This window comes from Armigeres subalbatus, chromosome 3 (assembly GCF_024139115.2).
Source record: "Armigeres subalbatus isolate Guangzhou_Male chromosome 3, GZ_Asu_2, whole genome shotgun sequence".
NCBI lineage: Eukaryota > Metazoa > Arthropoda > Insecta > Diptera > Culicidae > Armigeres > Armigeres subalbatus.
The window spans coordinates 262,672,575-262,689,720 of NC_085141.1; the positions used below are offsets into that span (position 1 = coordinate 262,672,575).

General features: G+C 43.3%; 2 protein-coding genes across 7 annotated transcripts in view; one reads left to right on the forward strand and one right to left on the reverse strand.

The window, feature by feature from the left end:
* Positions 1-5,653: 5,653 nt before the first annotated feature.
* Positions 5,654-11,860, forward strand: LOC134222440 (uncharacterized). The gene is made up of 4 exons (XM_062701585.1): positions 5,654-8,718; positions 8,872-10,008; positions 10,485-10,670; positions 10,727-11,860. Exons 1-4 carry the CDS (start codon positions 7,540-7,542, stop codon positions 11,858-11,860), a joined length of 3,636 nt encoding a protein of 1,211 aa, XP_062557569.1. The 5' UTR covers positions 5,654-7,539.
* A 2,983-nt stretch (positions 11,861-14,843) lies between these two features.
* Positions 14,844-17,146, reverse strand: part of LOC134223999 (uncharacterized) — a 368,032-nt gene continuing 365,729 nt past the window's right edge. For all 6 annotated transcript variants that reach the window (XM_062703225.1, XM_062703226.1, XM_062703224.1 and 3 more), the window contains one exon: positions 14,844-17,105. In XM_062703225.1, coding sequence (XP_062559209.1) covers positions 15,197-17,105 — 1,909 coding nt within the window. In that variant the 3' untranslated portion in view covers positions 14,844-15,196. The remainder of the gene's footprint in view (positions 17,106-17,146) is intronic.

Here is a 17,146-nt window from a genome sequence, read left to right on the forward strand (position 1 = left end):
ATACCTTGATCTGAATAGGGCCCGTTGGTTATTCTGGCCATCAATCAACCCACTCCGGAATTGTTTTGTTCTTGATACGACTTGAACCAATCGCTATTCTCACAATCAACCAATTCACTCCACAGTTGAAGTTCATTGAATGATCAGTAGTTTTTGCAAACCAAGTCACTCCGAAATTGAATTTTTCGTCATCGGAAGGGCTAAAGAGTCGCGCACATAGGATACGTTTGCGTTGCGTTTGACATATTTCCCATGGGAAAACTGTTAAACGCAACGCAAACGTATGCTATGTGTGGGGCTCTTAATGGTCATCCACTTCATATAAGGGTTCTTCTTGATGTGACTTTGTTCGATACCAATCAAAATCGAATAGCAAGAGAAAATTGAGAGCTATTTTATTTTCCCAATTAAATCCTTTTTATTTTGTCGACACATCTGGATCTTTTTTTTTACTTGCATTAGTTTATTACAGAAAATCGTTAAACATCAACGGATTTTAAGAAACGTTCTGGTCTTTTAATAACCCTTACTTTCTACCTATTGGAACATATGCAGGTTATAGGAATTCATAAAGCAAAAATTCATTAGACCCTCCTCGCAAAAAAAATTAAATCTCCCTGCTCAATTCATAGCACGTTTTTTTCAACATCTGAGTAAGGGGCGCCTAATAAAGGTTTCGCCAAGGGCGCTGGGAGTCCACGCTACGACTCTGTATGCCACAGATCCAATTTTGGGCTACATAATTTAAAGCTAAAGAAGGATTCGATGATAAATTATATTGATGTATCCATGTGATTTAGTTAAATGCACTTGGGTTATCTCTTGCGTGTTTTACCCTTCTTATTTTTATTTAACTCAACTATTTTTACGCAGATTTTCCCCATCGATTTTTCACGCGGTTTATCAAAATCGTCAAGAAATACGTGAAAACTGCAGAAACAAAAAAGATTTTAGTTGAAGTCGTTCTTACGCGGATTTCGGGATAATTAGAGATTGCATATTATCTGGAAACTATGAAAGTAGGTATACTAATAACATTCTTTCCTTCAAGATACAATAATGAACCATTTATTTCCTTCCCGTAGAGAAATAATAACAAATATAATTAAAAACTTTCAGCAAGAAATCGCTCTCGAACAACATTCGAAAGCTATAAAGGTGACGAGTGTTTTTCATTCGACTTGAGTCGTTTTCCAGTGTGCTATCGAGTATCCATAATGCCAAAACATCTCGTTATTCTTGTACCTCCTCGAGCATACTCGAACGATGAGTCGTTTTCGAATCGAATCGAAAGCCGTAATGCCAAACATGTTCGTCTCGATAGAATTACGTTCGAATCGAGATGCGCAATGCCACCCCAGCTCTGGACTACCTCGGCACCAGAATTCAACAAAAATAAAAAACGAGGTAACAGTGCAGTGAAAAAAAATCGTTTGTGATAATTATCATTTTTCGGCATTTGATTGGCGATATTATTTCGGTAGTGACGAAGCGACTTTGTCAACCGAAACGCCATTTGCTTTGGTAGCGTCGGTTTTTGGGCAACAATAGAGTGATTAATTAGACGACTAATTGAAAATTATATTCTTCAAAATAGTGCTCTTGGTGGTTTACAAAAGTTTTTTGACCAGATAATAATAGTGCCTTTTCTCTTATTTTGGGAGTTTAGTGGCATCAGGCTGTGCTGATTTGCGCTGCAACAATCGGCTTTGCAGCAGGGAGTGTCATTCCGTTCCACCGGGAGGTTTTGTGGTGCTTATTTGTTGGCATCGAGTTAAGAGTCGTGGTGAGTGTTGCATGTACCGGGTGAGTATCTAAAATTTGTGATTTATTGGCGTTTTGGTGTACAACTTTATTTGCACTGTTTCCAAAGAAAAGGGGCTTTAGCATAATTGATTGAAACAAAACATTGCACAAGCAAAGTGGCGTGTTAAATGTAAAAACTTGATAAATACTCTGTGGTGATTTTATTTTTCGCTTATTTTAAGAAAAGCTGTGTAATTAATTAAAAATTAATTAAACTAAATTGGTCATTTAGCGCATTTATCAATTCGAAGCGCAGTGAACAGTGATGCTTTTTGGCTTTATTTACTAGAAAAAAAAAAGAACACAATAGGAAAACAATATAATAATAATCCTGATTGTTTGTCAGTGAAAGCATTGAATGTAATCATTATTTTGATTGATTGTCAGTGAAGGTATTGAAATTATTGAACCATTGTATTGTTTTATTTGCAATTTTTGTTGTGTATTGGTTTAAAGCATTGTGTGTATCGTCTTTTTGCAAACATTTTGACAAATATGTCTTACATGGTAGCTCCCAATATTGAACCCTACCGTAAGGGTCAATCTTTTGCTTCTTGGACTAAACGTTTATCATGCCATTTCCGAGTGAATAAAGTTGAAGAAAATGACAAAAAATACCATATGTTATTTTTGGGAGGAGATTTTCTGTTCAATATGGCAGATAAACTCTTTCCTACAGATGAATTGTTGGAAAAAGTTTCCTATGAAGTGTTAGTTCAAAAGCTTAAGGAGAGACTTGACAATAATGATTCAGTCTTACTCCACAGATATAATTTCGGTAGAATGGTGCAACAACCTGGTGAATCAGCCGGTGAATACATATTTTCGCTGAAAATTCTTGCGGCAAATTGTGAGTTCGGTGATCAAGAGGATTACCTTATATTGGATCGCATTCTTGTTGGTCTACAAGATGGCTCACTTAAACATCGCCTTTTGACTGAAAATAACTTAACATTAGAACAGGCTGAAAGGATTATCGCTTCTTGGGAAATGGCGACTTATAATACAAACCTGTTGGCTAACAATAATGTTGACTTTGTGGCTTCAATAAGTGCCAAATATTCATTTTGTGATTCGAATAATGAGGATTATAGATATTCTCAGAAGTTTAGGTACCGTGATTCGTCTGCTCATTCATCGTCTCATCGAGGAAGCATAATGGATGGAAACCAATGGACTGGGAACCAGCGTATCTGTGATTACTGCGGACAGCGAGGACACGTGCGAAGAAGATGCTACAAACTTAAACAAGAGAGAAACGATGAAGTTAATCATGTTGACATCAAAAAACCTAGCCCGATTCCGGATAGCTTGTCCGAGCAACTGGACAGTTTGAGGGAAATGGATGGTGACTCGGATAACAATAATCCAAATGACTTCGAATTGGAGTGTATGCATATTTCTCTCATCAATAAGTCCAGCGAGTCTTGTTTGTTTGACGTATCTGTTGAACGTAGTGCTTTTCAGATGAAGATTGATAGTGACTCTTTGGTAACAGTGACGAACAAAAATTTATTTGCTTCTGAATTCAACCAACCTTTATGTAATAGTTCAAATGAACTGATTGTGACAAATGATTCCAGGGTCAAATTTTCTGATGAAGTTGATGTTACGGTTGAATTTAATGGGAGAAAAATCATTTTAAATTTGTTAGCGCTTGACTGTGATTACCAGTTTATTTCTTTGCTGGATAAAACATGGTTGGATGATTTTTTCTCCAACTGGAGAAATGTTTTTGGCAATTCAATGCCATTTAACAACTATTACAAAATTTTGGAAAAACAAAATGAAGCACTAATTGCAGTTGATCAAATTAAAATTGTTGATGTATTTGTCAATTATTTGAGTAAAGCTGTGTGTAATGATGATAGTGAAGGAGATGATTTTACTAAAAAGGATTGTGACATTCCCTACAGTTGGAGGGAGAACATTTTTAAATTGTCGGTGTTTGATTCAAAAATTCAGTATACTCTTTCGTTGGTGATGAATTTTTCGAACCTTTTTTCGCGAATGGCTTCTAACATGTCAGCTCCCACAGAATATAATGAATATTGGAATAATGAAATAAAGAATTTTCCTGATAAATCTTTGGTCAATGCCAGGGTAAACAAAAATAATATTATACAAGAAATGATTTATTCTGATTGGCTTGGGAGAACTTATGAAGATAGAATTTTGGCGAATCGACAAATTTTAAGATTTTTTGATGTGTTTTCTTTGTTCCATGGCAAAGTGAATATTCCGCAGACAATTCAAGAATTTTTCAAACCTTTACATGACATCCAAGTTGGTGTCTTTGAAATAAAACGATCAGTAAAACACTCGGTGTACTTTGTTGGAATAAACACAAATTTTATTGTTGCTTGTGACGTCTATGCAAGTGTGGCAATAAATCCAAAACAACACATTATTATTAAAATTTTAAAACGTAAACCTGCTACAAAACTTTTGGCAGTGAATAAATTCTCCAAAAGGGTGGAGGTAAAGTGGTTGATGGTAAACTGGTTAGTGATTTTTGCAAAGTTTACTAAACTTATTGCTAGTTTTGGAATGCCAGGCGTTATGTTGCTTGACAATGGTCTTCTATGCAAAAGATACAAGTTGAGCTTTCAAGACCTAACAAATTTATGTTTGTTTCCTTATAACTTGACATTGGAGGACAGTTTTCCTTCAGAAAAATCGTATTATTATAAGTGTATGTTAGTCTGTTTGATTAACTTTAAGAGGCATAACTTGCAGCATGTACGCAAAAAGCTGAGTAAAGCATTTTTCTGTAAACATGTTGTAGAATAAAGATAATGTTACGAATAAAATAATGAAAATAAACTGATTTGTCGCTTAAGAATAATAAACATATTATTAGTAATAAATCAATTGAAATTAATCACAAAGGTTGTTAATTGGTTTGACGTCTCATCCTATACCGTTGATAATTTACTTGGGGTGTGGCCTAAAATCGAGATCCTCCTAGCTGTCTTCTGATTGGTCGATAGTAAGCGGGCCTTTACTATAAAAGAAACGAGAGAAATACAAACAACTCATTCCCTATTCGGACGCGGCGACGAACACATCGAGCAGAGCAGCAGCCACCCCAGGTGATTCCCACCCCCACCCTTCGGCGCGAGCAAGCGTGAAGCAACAAAGGGACGATCGGCTATATATTAGCTGGTCGGTAGCCAGTGCGGCTCATTCCCTATTCGGACGCGGCGACGAACACATCGAGCAGAGCAGCAGCCACCCCGGGTGATTCCCACCCCCACCCTTCGGCGCGAGCAAGCGTGAAGCAACAAAGGGACGATCGGCTATATATTAGCTGGTCGGTAGCCAGTGCGGCTCATTCCCTATTCGGACGCGGCGACGAACACATCGAGCAGAGCAGCAGCCACCCCGGGCGATTCCCACTCCCACCCTTCGGCGCGAGCAAGCGTGAAGCAACAAAGGGACGATCGGCTATATATTAGCTGGTCGGTAGCCAGTGCGGCTCATTCCCTATTCGGACGCGGCGACGAACACATCGAGCAGAGCAGCAGCCACCCCAGGTGATTCCCACCCCCACCCTTCGGCGCGAGCAAGCGTGAAGCAACAAAGGGACGATCGGCTATATATTAGCTGGTCGGTAGCCAGTGCGGCTCATTCCCTATTCGGACGCGGCGACGAACACATCGAGCAGAGCAGCAGCCACCCCGGGTGATTCCCACCCCCACCCTTCGGCGCGAGCAAGCGTGAAGCAACAAAGGGACGATCGGCTATATATTAGCTGGTCGGTAGCCAGTGCGGCTCATTCCCTATTCGGACGCGGTGACGAACACATCGAGCAGAGCAGCAGCCACCCTGGCGATTCCACTCCCCCCCTTCGGCGCGAGCAAGCGTGAAGCAACAAAGGGACGATCGGCTATATATTAGCTGGTCGGTAGCCAGTGCGGCTCATTCCCTATTCGGACGCGGCGACGAACAGAAGATAGAGAAAGGCGAGCAGGCTTATTGGTATTCGGACGTGAAGAAGAGCAGAGCAGCAGCCACCCCGGCTGATTCCCACCCTTCGGCGCGAGCAAGCGTGAAGCAACACAAGGACGATCGGCTATATATTAGCTGGTCGGTAGCCAGTCCGGCTTATTCCCTATTCGGACGCGGCGACGAACACATCGAGCAGAGCAGCAGCCACCCCGGGTGATTCCCACCCTTCGGCGCGAGCAAGCGTGAAGCAACAAAGGGACGATCGGCTATATATTAGCTGGTCGGTAGCCAGTGCGGCTCATTCCCTATTCGGACGCGGCGACGAACACATCGAGCAGAGCAGCAGCCACCCCGGGTGATTCCCACCCCCACCCTTCGGCGCGAGCAAGCGTGAAGCAACAAAGGGACGATCGGCTATATATTAGCTGGTCGGTAGCCAGTGCGGCTCATTCCCTATTCGGACGCGGCGACGAACAGAAGATAGAGAAAGGCGAGCAGGCTTATTGGTATTCGGACGTGAAGAAGAGCAGAGCAGCAGCCACCTTGGCTGATTCCCACCCTTCGGCGCGAGCAAGCGTGAAGCAACACAAGGACGATCGGCTATATATTAACTGGTCGGTAGCCAGTCCGGCTTATTCCCTATTCGGACGCGGTGACGAACAGAAGATAGAGAAAGACGAGCAGGCTTATTGGTATTCGGACGCGAAGAAGAGCAGAGCAGCAGCCATCCCGGGTGGTTCCCACCCTTCGGCGCGAGTAAGTGTTAAGCGACAAAGGGTCGATCGGCTATATATTAGCTGGTCGGTAGCCAGTCCGGCTCATTCCCTATTTGGACGCGGCGACGAACACATCGAGCAGTGCAGCAGTCACCCTGAGGAACAATGAACACAGATAAAGTTATGGCCACCAGTCACGACAATGGCGCAGTCGGTGGCGATAAGCTTCTCGAGAAAAGGTGAGTTAAGATAATTGACAGCAAGACGCTTGTTTTGTTTGAACTTTTGATGGAAGAAAGGAATTCATTGGTAGAGGAATGAAGAATTATGGACTCTCATTGGAAAGGGAGAGATAGCGATAGATATCATCAAAACAAACTCTTAAAGAAATGGAGGAAGCTGAATAGTTGATAAGCATAGGTGAACTCTTATAGGAATGGAAGAGTGTCACGTGTAAAGATGATTCATCTATCATAGGAAAGGAAAAGATAGCTATTCATGAGAAGCGATTTCAAAGGAAGATAACTCTTATAGAAAAGGAAGAGTGTCACGTGTAAAGATGATTGATCTCTCATAGGAAAGGGAGAGATATAGTTCGTGTAGAGTAATTCCAATAGAAGTAAAGGCAACTCTTAAATGAAAGAAACAGAGTCACATGTAAAGATGATTGATTTCTCATGGGATAGGGAGAGATAGCGTTCGTGAAAAACAACTCGAATAGAAGTATAGAGCTCTAATAGGAAAAAGAAAAGTGTCACATGTGAAGATGTTTATTATTTGTCCAGAAATGAAGAGATAGTTTTTGGGAATACAAACGCTTAAAGGAATGGCACAGGCTAGACAATTGACTTCTTGAAGGAAAAGTGAGATTCAATGTAGGTAGTCTGAAAAGAAAAAGATCGTTTTGAGCATGGACTTTTATTTTGTAGAGCTGAGTTGAAATATTAGTGATAAGAAATATTTTTCAAAACAAAGTTCTGAATCTTTTTTTGTTCACTCTATCCACAGGAATGCGAAAGACAAGACAACTAAGAAATCAAAGTCTGAGCTGTCAAAATCGAAAATGGAATCAGAAAGAAACCGTAAAGATAAAGAGGACCTGATATCGATAAAAATTAAAGACGAGCTGTCGAAAATGAAAGCAGAGTTGGAGAAAACCCGACGAGAGAAAGAAGAATTGAGTCAAACCTTGGCTGCCATGGATCGCACTGAGGATTTCATGGAAGCAAGGTCGAGTACTATGCGAGACGATCAACCCAGTGGCAATGATACATTGCTTATGCGAATCAACAACATGTCTTTAGGCAGTCTAAACATTCCGGAGTGTGTGCCGACTATGGGTGATACCGAGCTCAACAAAAGAGTCTACGATCATTGGAAAAACGTCTTCAACGCTTCGATGAATCTGATTCAGGCAACGGATGAGTCTACAAAAAGCGATCTATTCAGGATAAAAGCAGGACCATGGCTGCTTGAATTGCTAGATGGAACGACTACGCAGACAGGAATGCCAGATGAAAGAACGTTCCCGTACTCGAACTATATTGCCCGTTTAGACGGTTACTTTAGTTCCAGAGCGTACATATTGTCTCAGCGCAGCAAATTAGCCAACATGGTGCAGAAAAAGGGCGAAGCGAACATCGAATACGTGAAAAGAGTAGCTGCTTCTTCGAAACTGTGCAACTACAAAACAGACGAGGAGTTTGAAGCTATATCTCGTACTGTCACCAGAGGATCAACAGACAGTCGGGTGAGAACTCTGGCTTATCGAGTGCTCACTGATGGTGGATCAATCAACGAATTGATCGATCAAGTCCGGATCCGAGAAGTGGAGCTGGAAAATGAGGAGGACTATAGGAGACTGCATCATCAAAGAACTGCTACCGTTGCAGCAATTTCTCGTCAACCAAGCGAAGGTAACTACCGTCGTGGTCAGTTCGACTCAGCTAGAAGATATTCTAGCAACCGTGGAGGTGGAAGAGATGGGTCTAATAGAGGACCAATAAGAAATTCAAGACATTCTCAAGCTTGTTGGAGATGCTGGAGCGCATATCACTCACCTGAAGACTGTTTTCATCGTGATAAAGTATGCCGCAACTGTGATCGCCGAGGTCACATTGCGCGAGCGTGTCAGCAAGTTAAGCAAGAAACACAAAAACGCCGTTGGACGGGAGAGGAGAGCGATCTTCCTTCCAAGGTTGCAGCAGTTCAGAAAGTGGAAGATGACAAAGAACAGACACAGGTAATGGAAGCTAACGTCGAATAAGTTTTATCATTTGGTTAAATTTTGTTTCTGAGTATTTCACTGAATTCGTTTCATTTTCATGTATTTATTAGGATCAATAATAAAGTTGGCTAAAAGAAAAAAATATGTTTTCGTGTAACATTATTACAGGTTGTCTGTTTACCACCAGAGGAGAAGGAGAACACGCCTGAAGTCAAAACACCAGACAAGAAAATATCTGAGATAGACAAAGTTGATACATGCGTATCTGACGATAGCACAGCATACGTGGCAGCATATGTGGCAGGGGTCAAGGTTACATTTTTTATTGATTCTGGGGCTCAGGTCAACACTATCACGCAAGAATCGTTTGATGAGATTTTGCAAGACGAAACTGCTAGACAATGCTTGGTTGAATTAAGCTACGTGTCAGATAAACCCCTTCGCGCGTATGCATCTGAAGATAGCATTGAGGTGGTAGCCACCTTTTCTGCGGAGCTTTTTGTCTCCGATGAGAGACCCGTCACAGTTGAAAAATTCTACGAAGTGCACGAGACAAGAGCTCTGCTAGGCTTCAATACGGCTACCAGATACAGCTTGCTGGCTGTCGGACTAGGAGTACAGACGGGAGGAACCATGGATCGTGCTTGGCCTTGCGAGTTTTCTGTGAATAGCATTCTAGCAGACAAAACATCAGAATTTCCAAAGTTCAATATACCACCAGTAACGTTGAGCTATGATAAAACGATGCCGCCATCAAGAAACGTTTACACGTATATTCCAGCCGCCTTCAAAGAGCTGACCTTGCGAAGATTGACTGAGTTACAGGAATCTGGAATTATCGAAAAAGTCACAACGGGCATGGATAGAAGTTTCTGTTCATCATTATTAGTCATTCCCAAAGGAAAATCGGATATTCGTCTTGTTGTAGACTTGCGTGGGCCTAACAAGTGCATACATAGGACACCGTTTAAGATGCCGACAATGGAGTCGATTTTGTTGGAGTTGCATGGCGCTAAGTTTTTTTCAACAATAGATTTGACTAACGCCTTTTTTCACATTGTGCTCGACGAGAATTCGAGGCACCTCACAAACTTTTTTGCGGGCGAGTCACTCTACAGGTGTTGTAGATTACCCTTCGGACTAACGAATGCGCCAGATATTTTCCAGGAGGTAATGCAGACAATTGTGTTGGCTGGATGCAATGGAACTGTTAATTACCAGGATGATGTTCTGGTCTTTGGCAGTACAAAAGAAGAGCACGATCAGAACCTGCGGGAAGTAATGAAAAGACTCGATGAACACAATGTAAGAATTAACCATGAAAATGCGCTTTCGGAAAGGAAGAAGTCAAATTTTGGGATTTATGGTGTCGGACAAAGGATGGCAGGTAGAAGACGAGAAAATCGGGGCAATTAGGAATTTTCGCAGGCCTGAAACACAAGCGGAGGTCAAAAGTTTTCTAGGATTGATAACTTTTATCGATCGATTTATTCCTCTGCGGGCTGATAAGACGCGTCACCTACGTGAGTTGGCAAATGCGGTTGAATTTAATTGGAATCAAGATTCAGAAAATGAGTTTAACTACTTGAGGAGCAGTGCTTGGAAGTGAAAAAACTCCCGGGGATATTTCGGCCGTGCCGATAAGAAAGTGTTATACGTTGATGCGTCACCATATGGACTAGGTGCGGGATTGATCCAGTATGATGCACAGGCAAAGCCCTGAATCATTGCTTGTGCTTCTAAAGCACTAACATTGGCTGAAAAAAATACCCCACACTCAGAAGGTGGCACTGGCCATGGTATGGGGTGTCGAACGTTTTTCGGTCTACTTATTGAGCATAGATTTTACAATTAGAACGGATGCAGAGTCAAACGAGTTTATATTCGGAGGACTTCACAGAATCGGCAAGCGGGCAGTTTCTCGAGCCGAAGCATGGGCGCTACGGTTGCAGCCATATAACTTCAAGGTACGATGAGGTTTGAGCAGATGATTTGGTATGAATTCATTATGATATCATTTTAGGTGGCACGAGTGTCTGGAGAAAAGAACGTAGCTGATGCGCTGTCGCGTTTAGTTGTAGAAACGCAGTCAGCCGATTCTTTCGACGACGGCACCGATAAGCATCTCTTGTACCTATTGGATACTGGCAAGATAGAATTCACGTGGGACGAAATAGAAAGTGAAGCGGAAAAAGACAGTGAACTGGTAGAAGTGTGTGAGGCAATTAAAACAGGACATTGGGATAAGCATCTAAAAAGATACGAATCAGAATCAAAAAGTCTAAGAGTTCTTGGAGCCTTAGTATTCAATAGAGATCGTGTAATTCTGCCTCATGCATTACGCAAAAAAGCACTTGTTTCAGCTCACCAAGGACACATGGGGGCAGCCTCCATGAAGAAAATTTTGCGAAACTACTTTTGGTGGCCAGGAATGGCCAAACAAGTTGAAGTTTTTGTTCAAAATTGTGAAACATGTATTCGAATGTCACGAAAAAATCCACCGATTCCTCTGACAAGCAGAATATTACCGGATGGGCCATGGGAAGTGCTCCAAGTAGACTTTTTCTCCTTCAAGGACTGCGGATCAGGAGAGTTTCTAGTAGTGGTTGACACCTACTCAAGGTATTTGCACGTTGTTGAAGTAAGAACCACTGATGCGAACTGCACGAATGAAGCGTTATGTCGAATTTTTGAGGTATGGGGATATCCCTTGACGATTTGCAGTGACAACGGTCCACCATTCCAAGGTGACACTTTCGTAAAGACTTGGGAAGATCGAGGTGTGAAAATTCAAAAATCAATACCGTTGAGCGCACAGTCAAATGGAGCCGTAGAACGGCAGAATAAGGGACTGAAAGATGTTCTAACCGCAGCAAAACTCGACAAAATTAATTGGAAATTAGCATTGGAGAAATATCTTCATATGCACAATAAAGTGCGACCGCTTTCTAGATTGGGTGTGACGCCGTTTAAGCTGTTGGTCGGCTGGCGTTTCCGAGGCACGTTTCCGTTTTTGTGGGAAACAATTTCACCGCAAGATATTGACAGAACCGATATTCGAGAAAAGGATGCCGCATCGAAACTTGACAGCAAAATTTATGCCGACAGAGTTAGAGGAGCAGTGAACTCGGATATCACAGTAGGAGATAATGGATAGTGGGCACAAAATTTGAAACAAAAGGAGAGGCTACCTTTTCAGAACAACGTTATACTGTTTTAGCTAGAGAGGGTGCAAAAGTCGTTGTACAAAGTGATAGAGGAGTCCAGTATTCGCGAAACGTCCAAGAAGTGAAAAAAGTTCCAATTATGTTGCAGGAGTCCAGGATTGAGTCAGAGGATGCGGAGGAAGGAGAGAATGAAATCACGACAGAACTTGAACTTGAGCAGGAAGAGATGATTAATGTCGAGCCACCACGTGGCTGTCTCGAAAGACCTAAAAGAACAGCAAAAAAACCATCCAAATTTAATGATATGCTATTGTATTCAATTTTTGATTGAAGAGTAGGAGTGGAGGGCATTGTAGAATAAAGATAATGTTACGAATAAAATAATGAAAATAAACTGATTTGTCGCTTAAGAATAATAAACATATTATTAGTAATAAATCAATTGAAATTAATCACAAAGGTTGTTAATTGGTTTGACGTCTCATCCTATACCGTTGATAATTTACTTGGGGTGTGGCCTAAAATCGAGATCCTCCTAGCTGTCTTCTGATTGGTCGATAGTAAGCGGGCCTTTACTATAAAAGAAACGAGAGAAATACAAACAACTCATTCCCTATTCGGACGCGGCGACGAACACATCGAGCAGAGCAGCAGCCACCCCAGGTGATTCCCACCCCCACCCTTCGGCGCGAGCAAGCGTGAAGCAACAAAGGGACGATCGGCTATATATTAGCTGGTCGGTAGCCAGTGCGGCTCATTCCCTATTCGGACGCGGCGACGAACACATCGAGCAGAGCAGCAGCCACCCCGGGTGATTCCCACCCCCACCCTTCGGCGCGAGCAAGCGTGAAGCAACAAAGGGACGATCGGCTATATATTAGCTGGTCGGTAGCCAGTGCGGCTCATTCCCTATTCGGACGCGGCGACGAACACATCGAGCAGAGCAGCAGCCACCCCGGGCGATTCCCACTCCCACCCTTCGGCGCGAGCAAGCGTGAAGCAACAAAGGGACGATCGGCTATATATTAGCTGGTCGGTAGCCAGTGCGGCTCATTCCCTATTCGGACGCGGTGACGAACAGAAGATAGAGAAAGGCGAGCAGGCTTATTGGTATTCGGACGTGAAGAAGAGCAGATCAGCAGCCACCCCGGCTGATTCCCACCCTTCGGCGCGAGCAAGCGTGAAGCAACACAAGGACGATCGGCTATATATTAGCTGGTCGGTAGCCAGTCCGGCTTATTCCCTATTCGGACGCGGCGACGAACACATCGAGCAGAGCAGCAGCCACCCCGGGTGATTCCCACCCCCACCCTTCGGCGCGAGCAAGCGTGAAGCAACAAAGGGACGATCGGCTATATATTAGCTGGTCGGTAGCCAGTGCGGCTCATTCCCTATTCGGACGCGGCGACGAACACATCGAGCAGAGCAGCAGCCACCCCGGGCGATTCCCACCCCCACCCTTCGGCGCGAGCAAGCGTGAAGCAACAAAGGGACGATCGGCTATATATTAGCTGGTCGGTAGCCAGTGCGGCTCATTCCCTATTCGGACGCGGCGACGAACAGAAGATAGAGAAAGGCGAGCAGGCTTATTGGTATTCGGACGTGAAGAAGAGCAGAGCAGCAGCCACCCCGGCTGATTCCCACCCTTCGGCGCGAGCAAGCGTGAAGCAACACAAGGACGATCGGCTATATATTAACTGGTCGGTAGCCAGTCCGGCTTATTCCCTATTCGGACGCGGTGACGAACAGAAGATAGAGAAAGACGAGCAGGCTTATTGGTATTCGGACGCGAAGAAGAGCAGAGCAGCAGCCATCCCGGGTGGTTCCCACCCTTCGGCGCGAGTAAGTGTTAAGCGACAAAGGGTCGATCGGCTATATATTAGCTGGTCGGTAGCCAGTCCGGCTCATTCCCTATTTGGACGCGGCGACGAACACATCGAGCAGTGCAGCAGTCACCCTGAGGAACAATGAACACAGATAAAGTTATGGCCACCAGTCACGACACATGTCTCTAATAACTCATTACAGATCATGATTGAAAGCGAAGCGACAACCACCGTCCATCTCACTCAACTACGACTCGCTAATGATGGACGCGGCATGCCAAGGCGATCGATGCGTGTGGTCGAGACTGGTCGGCCGCTACTGACTGACGACGACACATCCGTGGCTGGTCGGCCGTTACTGACTACCGCAGAATCCACGAGGGCATCCGTACATGACGACACTTTCTGGCAGTTACCAGATCTGAGCGCGAGACAGACCCCAACGCTATCGGAAGTGATTCAGTTATTAAATAGAAATATGAGTAGGAAAAGAAAATTTCCATCAGAACTGGTAGCGCTTTCTGGCCTACCTTGGCGGTCTAAGAGACCTAGAGTAGAAGTAAGTTCGAATATGTTTCATAATGAATATTTGTTCATTCTGAATTATTGTTCTTTCCGAAGGGGGAAGAGCTATTGTATATTGTAAATACATCTCTGGTTAGCTTAAGCTAAGCGTGCGTGACAGCAGTGTGCGCTGTGCGTGTTGAAGTAGTGCCTGATGGAAATGTCATAGATGTTGTAGTTGGATAATTTGTTTACCTTGGAACGCTTGTGACATGTGACAATGACGTTACTCTTGAAGTGAAAAGACGTTTTGCAGCTGCGAATGGGTCTTCTATGGATTACGGAACCAGCTATGGTTCCACAACATGCAGACGGAATCGAAATTTGCTCTGTATAAAACTTTGATTCTACCAGTGGCTCCATATGGACATGAAGCATGGATGTTAAAAGTTTTTGGTGTGTGGCGCAGACGTATGAATCAATTAAGGGTACAAGGAAGAAAATATTGTCGTATAAAATTCGGCAGACTTCAGTGTACTGTTTACTTAGTGCAAATGTCGGAAAAAAGAATGGCTAGCTGCATTAATCAGGGTTTTAGTTGAGTTTTACATTGAGATGATTCGGATAAATAACGAACTGGAAATACTCGCAAAATATGTTTATTAAGCAATTTCATTTGTCTGTAAAAAAAAATACACATCTTAATAACTAGTTTAACCATCTTAGTTATGGAATTGTAACACGGTTTTATGAAGTAGCATCCCTCAGAATATAATGATAGTCAGAATAGTCCATCACCATCTAATGCCTAACAGGACAGGGAAACTTTACACGAAACGATTGTTTGATACAACAAAAATGTAAGTGCAGAAATTGGATTTTCATTCAACTGCAAGAACGAGTTAAAATATAGCTAAAACTCTACACAGTAAAAGAATAAATATTGCACAGAAATTATTTTAAAACGTTTTCATTCCTTTCAGATGTTGCTATAAATCAGTACAATCCAGATGGAAGATCAGTTACCTTAGAGCCCAAATTTGTTTGGCTACGACTATTTTCCCTTAACAGTAAACCATTTCCTGGGTAGTGCATCTGGGGCCCGTTTGTTGATCGTAACTTAAAATTATTATTGCCAGTACTCATTTTCGCGCCAACGGCGATTCCATTTGTGCCGCCACTGCCAATGGGGTGTTGATGATTTACTCGAATCTTCTGAAGTACATTTAATTTTCCCTTTTGCTCGCTGGACATAACGATGTCAATCATGGAGTCTACTCCGTAAGCACCCATCCGATCGAGATTCTTGGTCACTTTTTTCGCCTCCAACGCCGCGGTAATGTCTGGCTTTGGATACTTTCCAGCGCTGTTCATATCTGTCATGAAGAACACCCCGTTGAACTGCTGTGGCGGGGGGTTTTGTGGAACCTCCCGTTCCAGAGATTGCGCACGCAGCATACGGGTTTCTTTGTCACGCGCATCCATGATCACGTTCAGTATGGCTCGATTCGAATCTTTGGTCGAAGCACGACTTTTGTGCAGAGCTTGTGACTCGGTTGCTGTATGGATAACATCAGGTCGGGATGGATCTTGCGTTATTTCGGAGGGATAAAATGTTTCATCTGCGTAAGGCTTCTTTTGTGACTTTCCAGTGCCCTCTACTTCGAAAAAGTCCATTTTGTTGTCGTTGTTCGCCAAAAGGAGATCATATCCGGATTCTCCATCCGAAGGGGTTGAAATGAGATGTGCTAATGAACGGGACTTTCGCGGCGGGTGAGGTAGAAGATTAACAGGTACGATTTCATTTTCTGTGTTTATCTCTAAGCTATAGAGAGTCTTTTCAGTCATATCATCCAATTGATGAAAGAGCACTTCGTTTTGATCAGATATTTCTCGTTCTGCGTCATTGACAATGTTTTGCAATTCTTCAATAACATCTTCAATAGTAGCATTCGTATCATCATCGGTATTGTTCACATCTTGTGGCTGAACTTCATTTTCTTGATTCAGAGCTATACTGAACTTGTGAGAATTTGTGGTTGACCCGTCTTGTGTGGGGAATACACGAGGAGGTTCTGGGGTAGATGATTGCCCAGTTTCAGAACTGCTTATGCCTTCGTCGTCGTTCTCAGAGGTATTTCTCTTTGCCTGCGGTGGAACTTGTCGAGGCAGTGCAACCGGTCGTTTCTCCAAACTCGAGCTATTGGATGCTTCCTGGCTATGAGTTCCCTTCAGTCTGAGCACTTCCCGTTGCAATTCAGCACATCGTTCCTGAAGCCTCCTTTCCATTGTAGTCAAAACAGTCTTCTCCTCATGCAGAATTTGTACTCTACGTTCGAGAATGACTAATCGGCTGCGGACTTGTTCAGCCGATCGTGCTTGACATTGAAGCTGCTCGATGTCGATACGAATGGCATCCCATCGTTTCACCTCCACCCTGAGTCGCTCTAACCATGGTGAAGTGGATGATATAACTTTGCACATTTGCGCTGGGTCTAATCCCGCCTGATAAAGTTCCGCTTGCAGGTAAAGACGAACCTGCACACTTTCTGCGCTTTCCAAGAAAGTGTTTACAAATTTCATACCCACTGCCTGCAGTTCCCCAGATCCACCTCCACTGTTCAGCATCCCTACTAGCAACCTAAACCGAACCGGCTCAGCGCAACGAAGACGCAGTGTTGATAGAGCTTCCGATACAGCGGTATGTCCTTGCTGTTGACTACGTTGAGTTCCGTCACCAAGAGCGGACTTATCGCAAGCAATCGTCAAGAGTTGAAGGGCCACGATCCTTGATCGAATACCAGTTCCAGTTGCAGCAGCGGCCAATGGCAGCAGTCCAATAGGAGTAGTTCCTAGTCTAGCCCCAGCCTCAGGACTTCTGGTACAGCAAATACTCAAACATTGTCTAAAACACATAAAAAATGTTTATTTCATTGCACCATATCG

Bases quoted from the DNA above. Each gene is read 5' to 3' on its own strand.
- LOC134222440 (XM_062701585.1), top strand. From the start codon at position 7,540: ATGGAATCAGAAAGAAACCGTAAAGATAAAGAGGACCTGATATCGATA. The intron at 8,719-8,871 runs GTAATGGAAGCT...ACATTATTACAG, and splicing joins ATGACAAAGAACAGACACAG to GTTGTCTGTTTACCACCAGA. The intron at 10,671-10,726 runs GTACGATGAGGT...ATATCATTTTAG, and splicing joins TGCAGCCATATAACTTCAAG to GTGGCACGAGTGTCTGGAGA.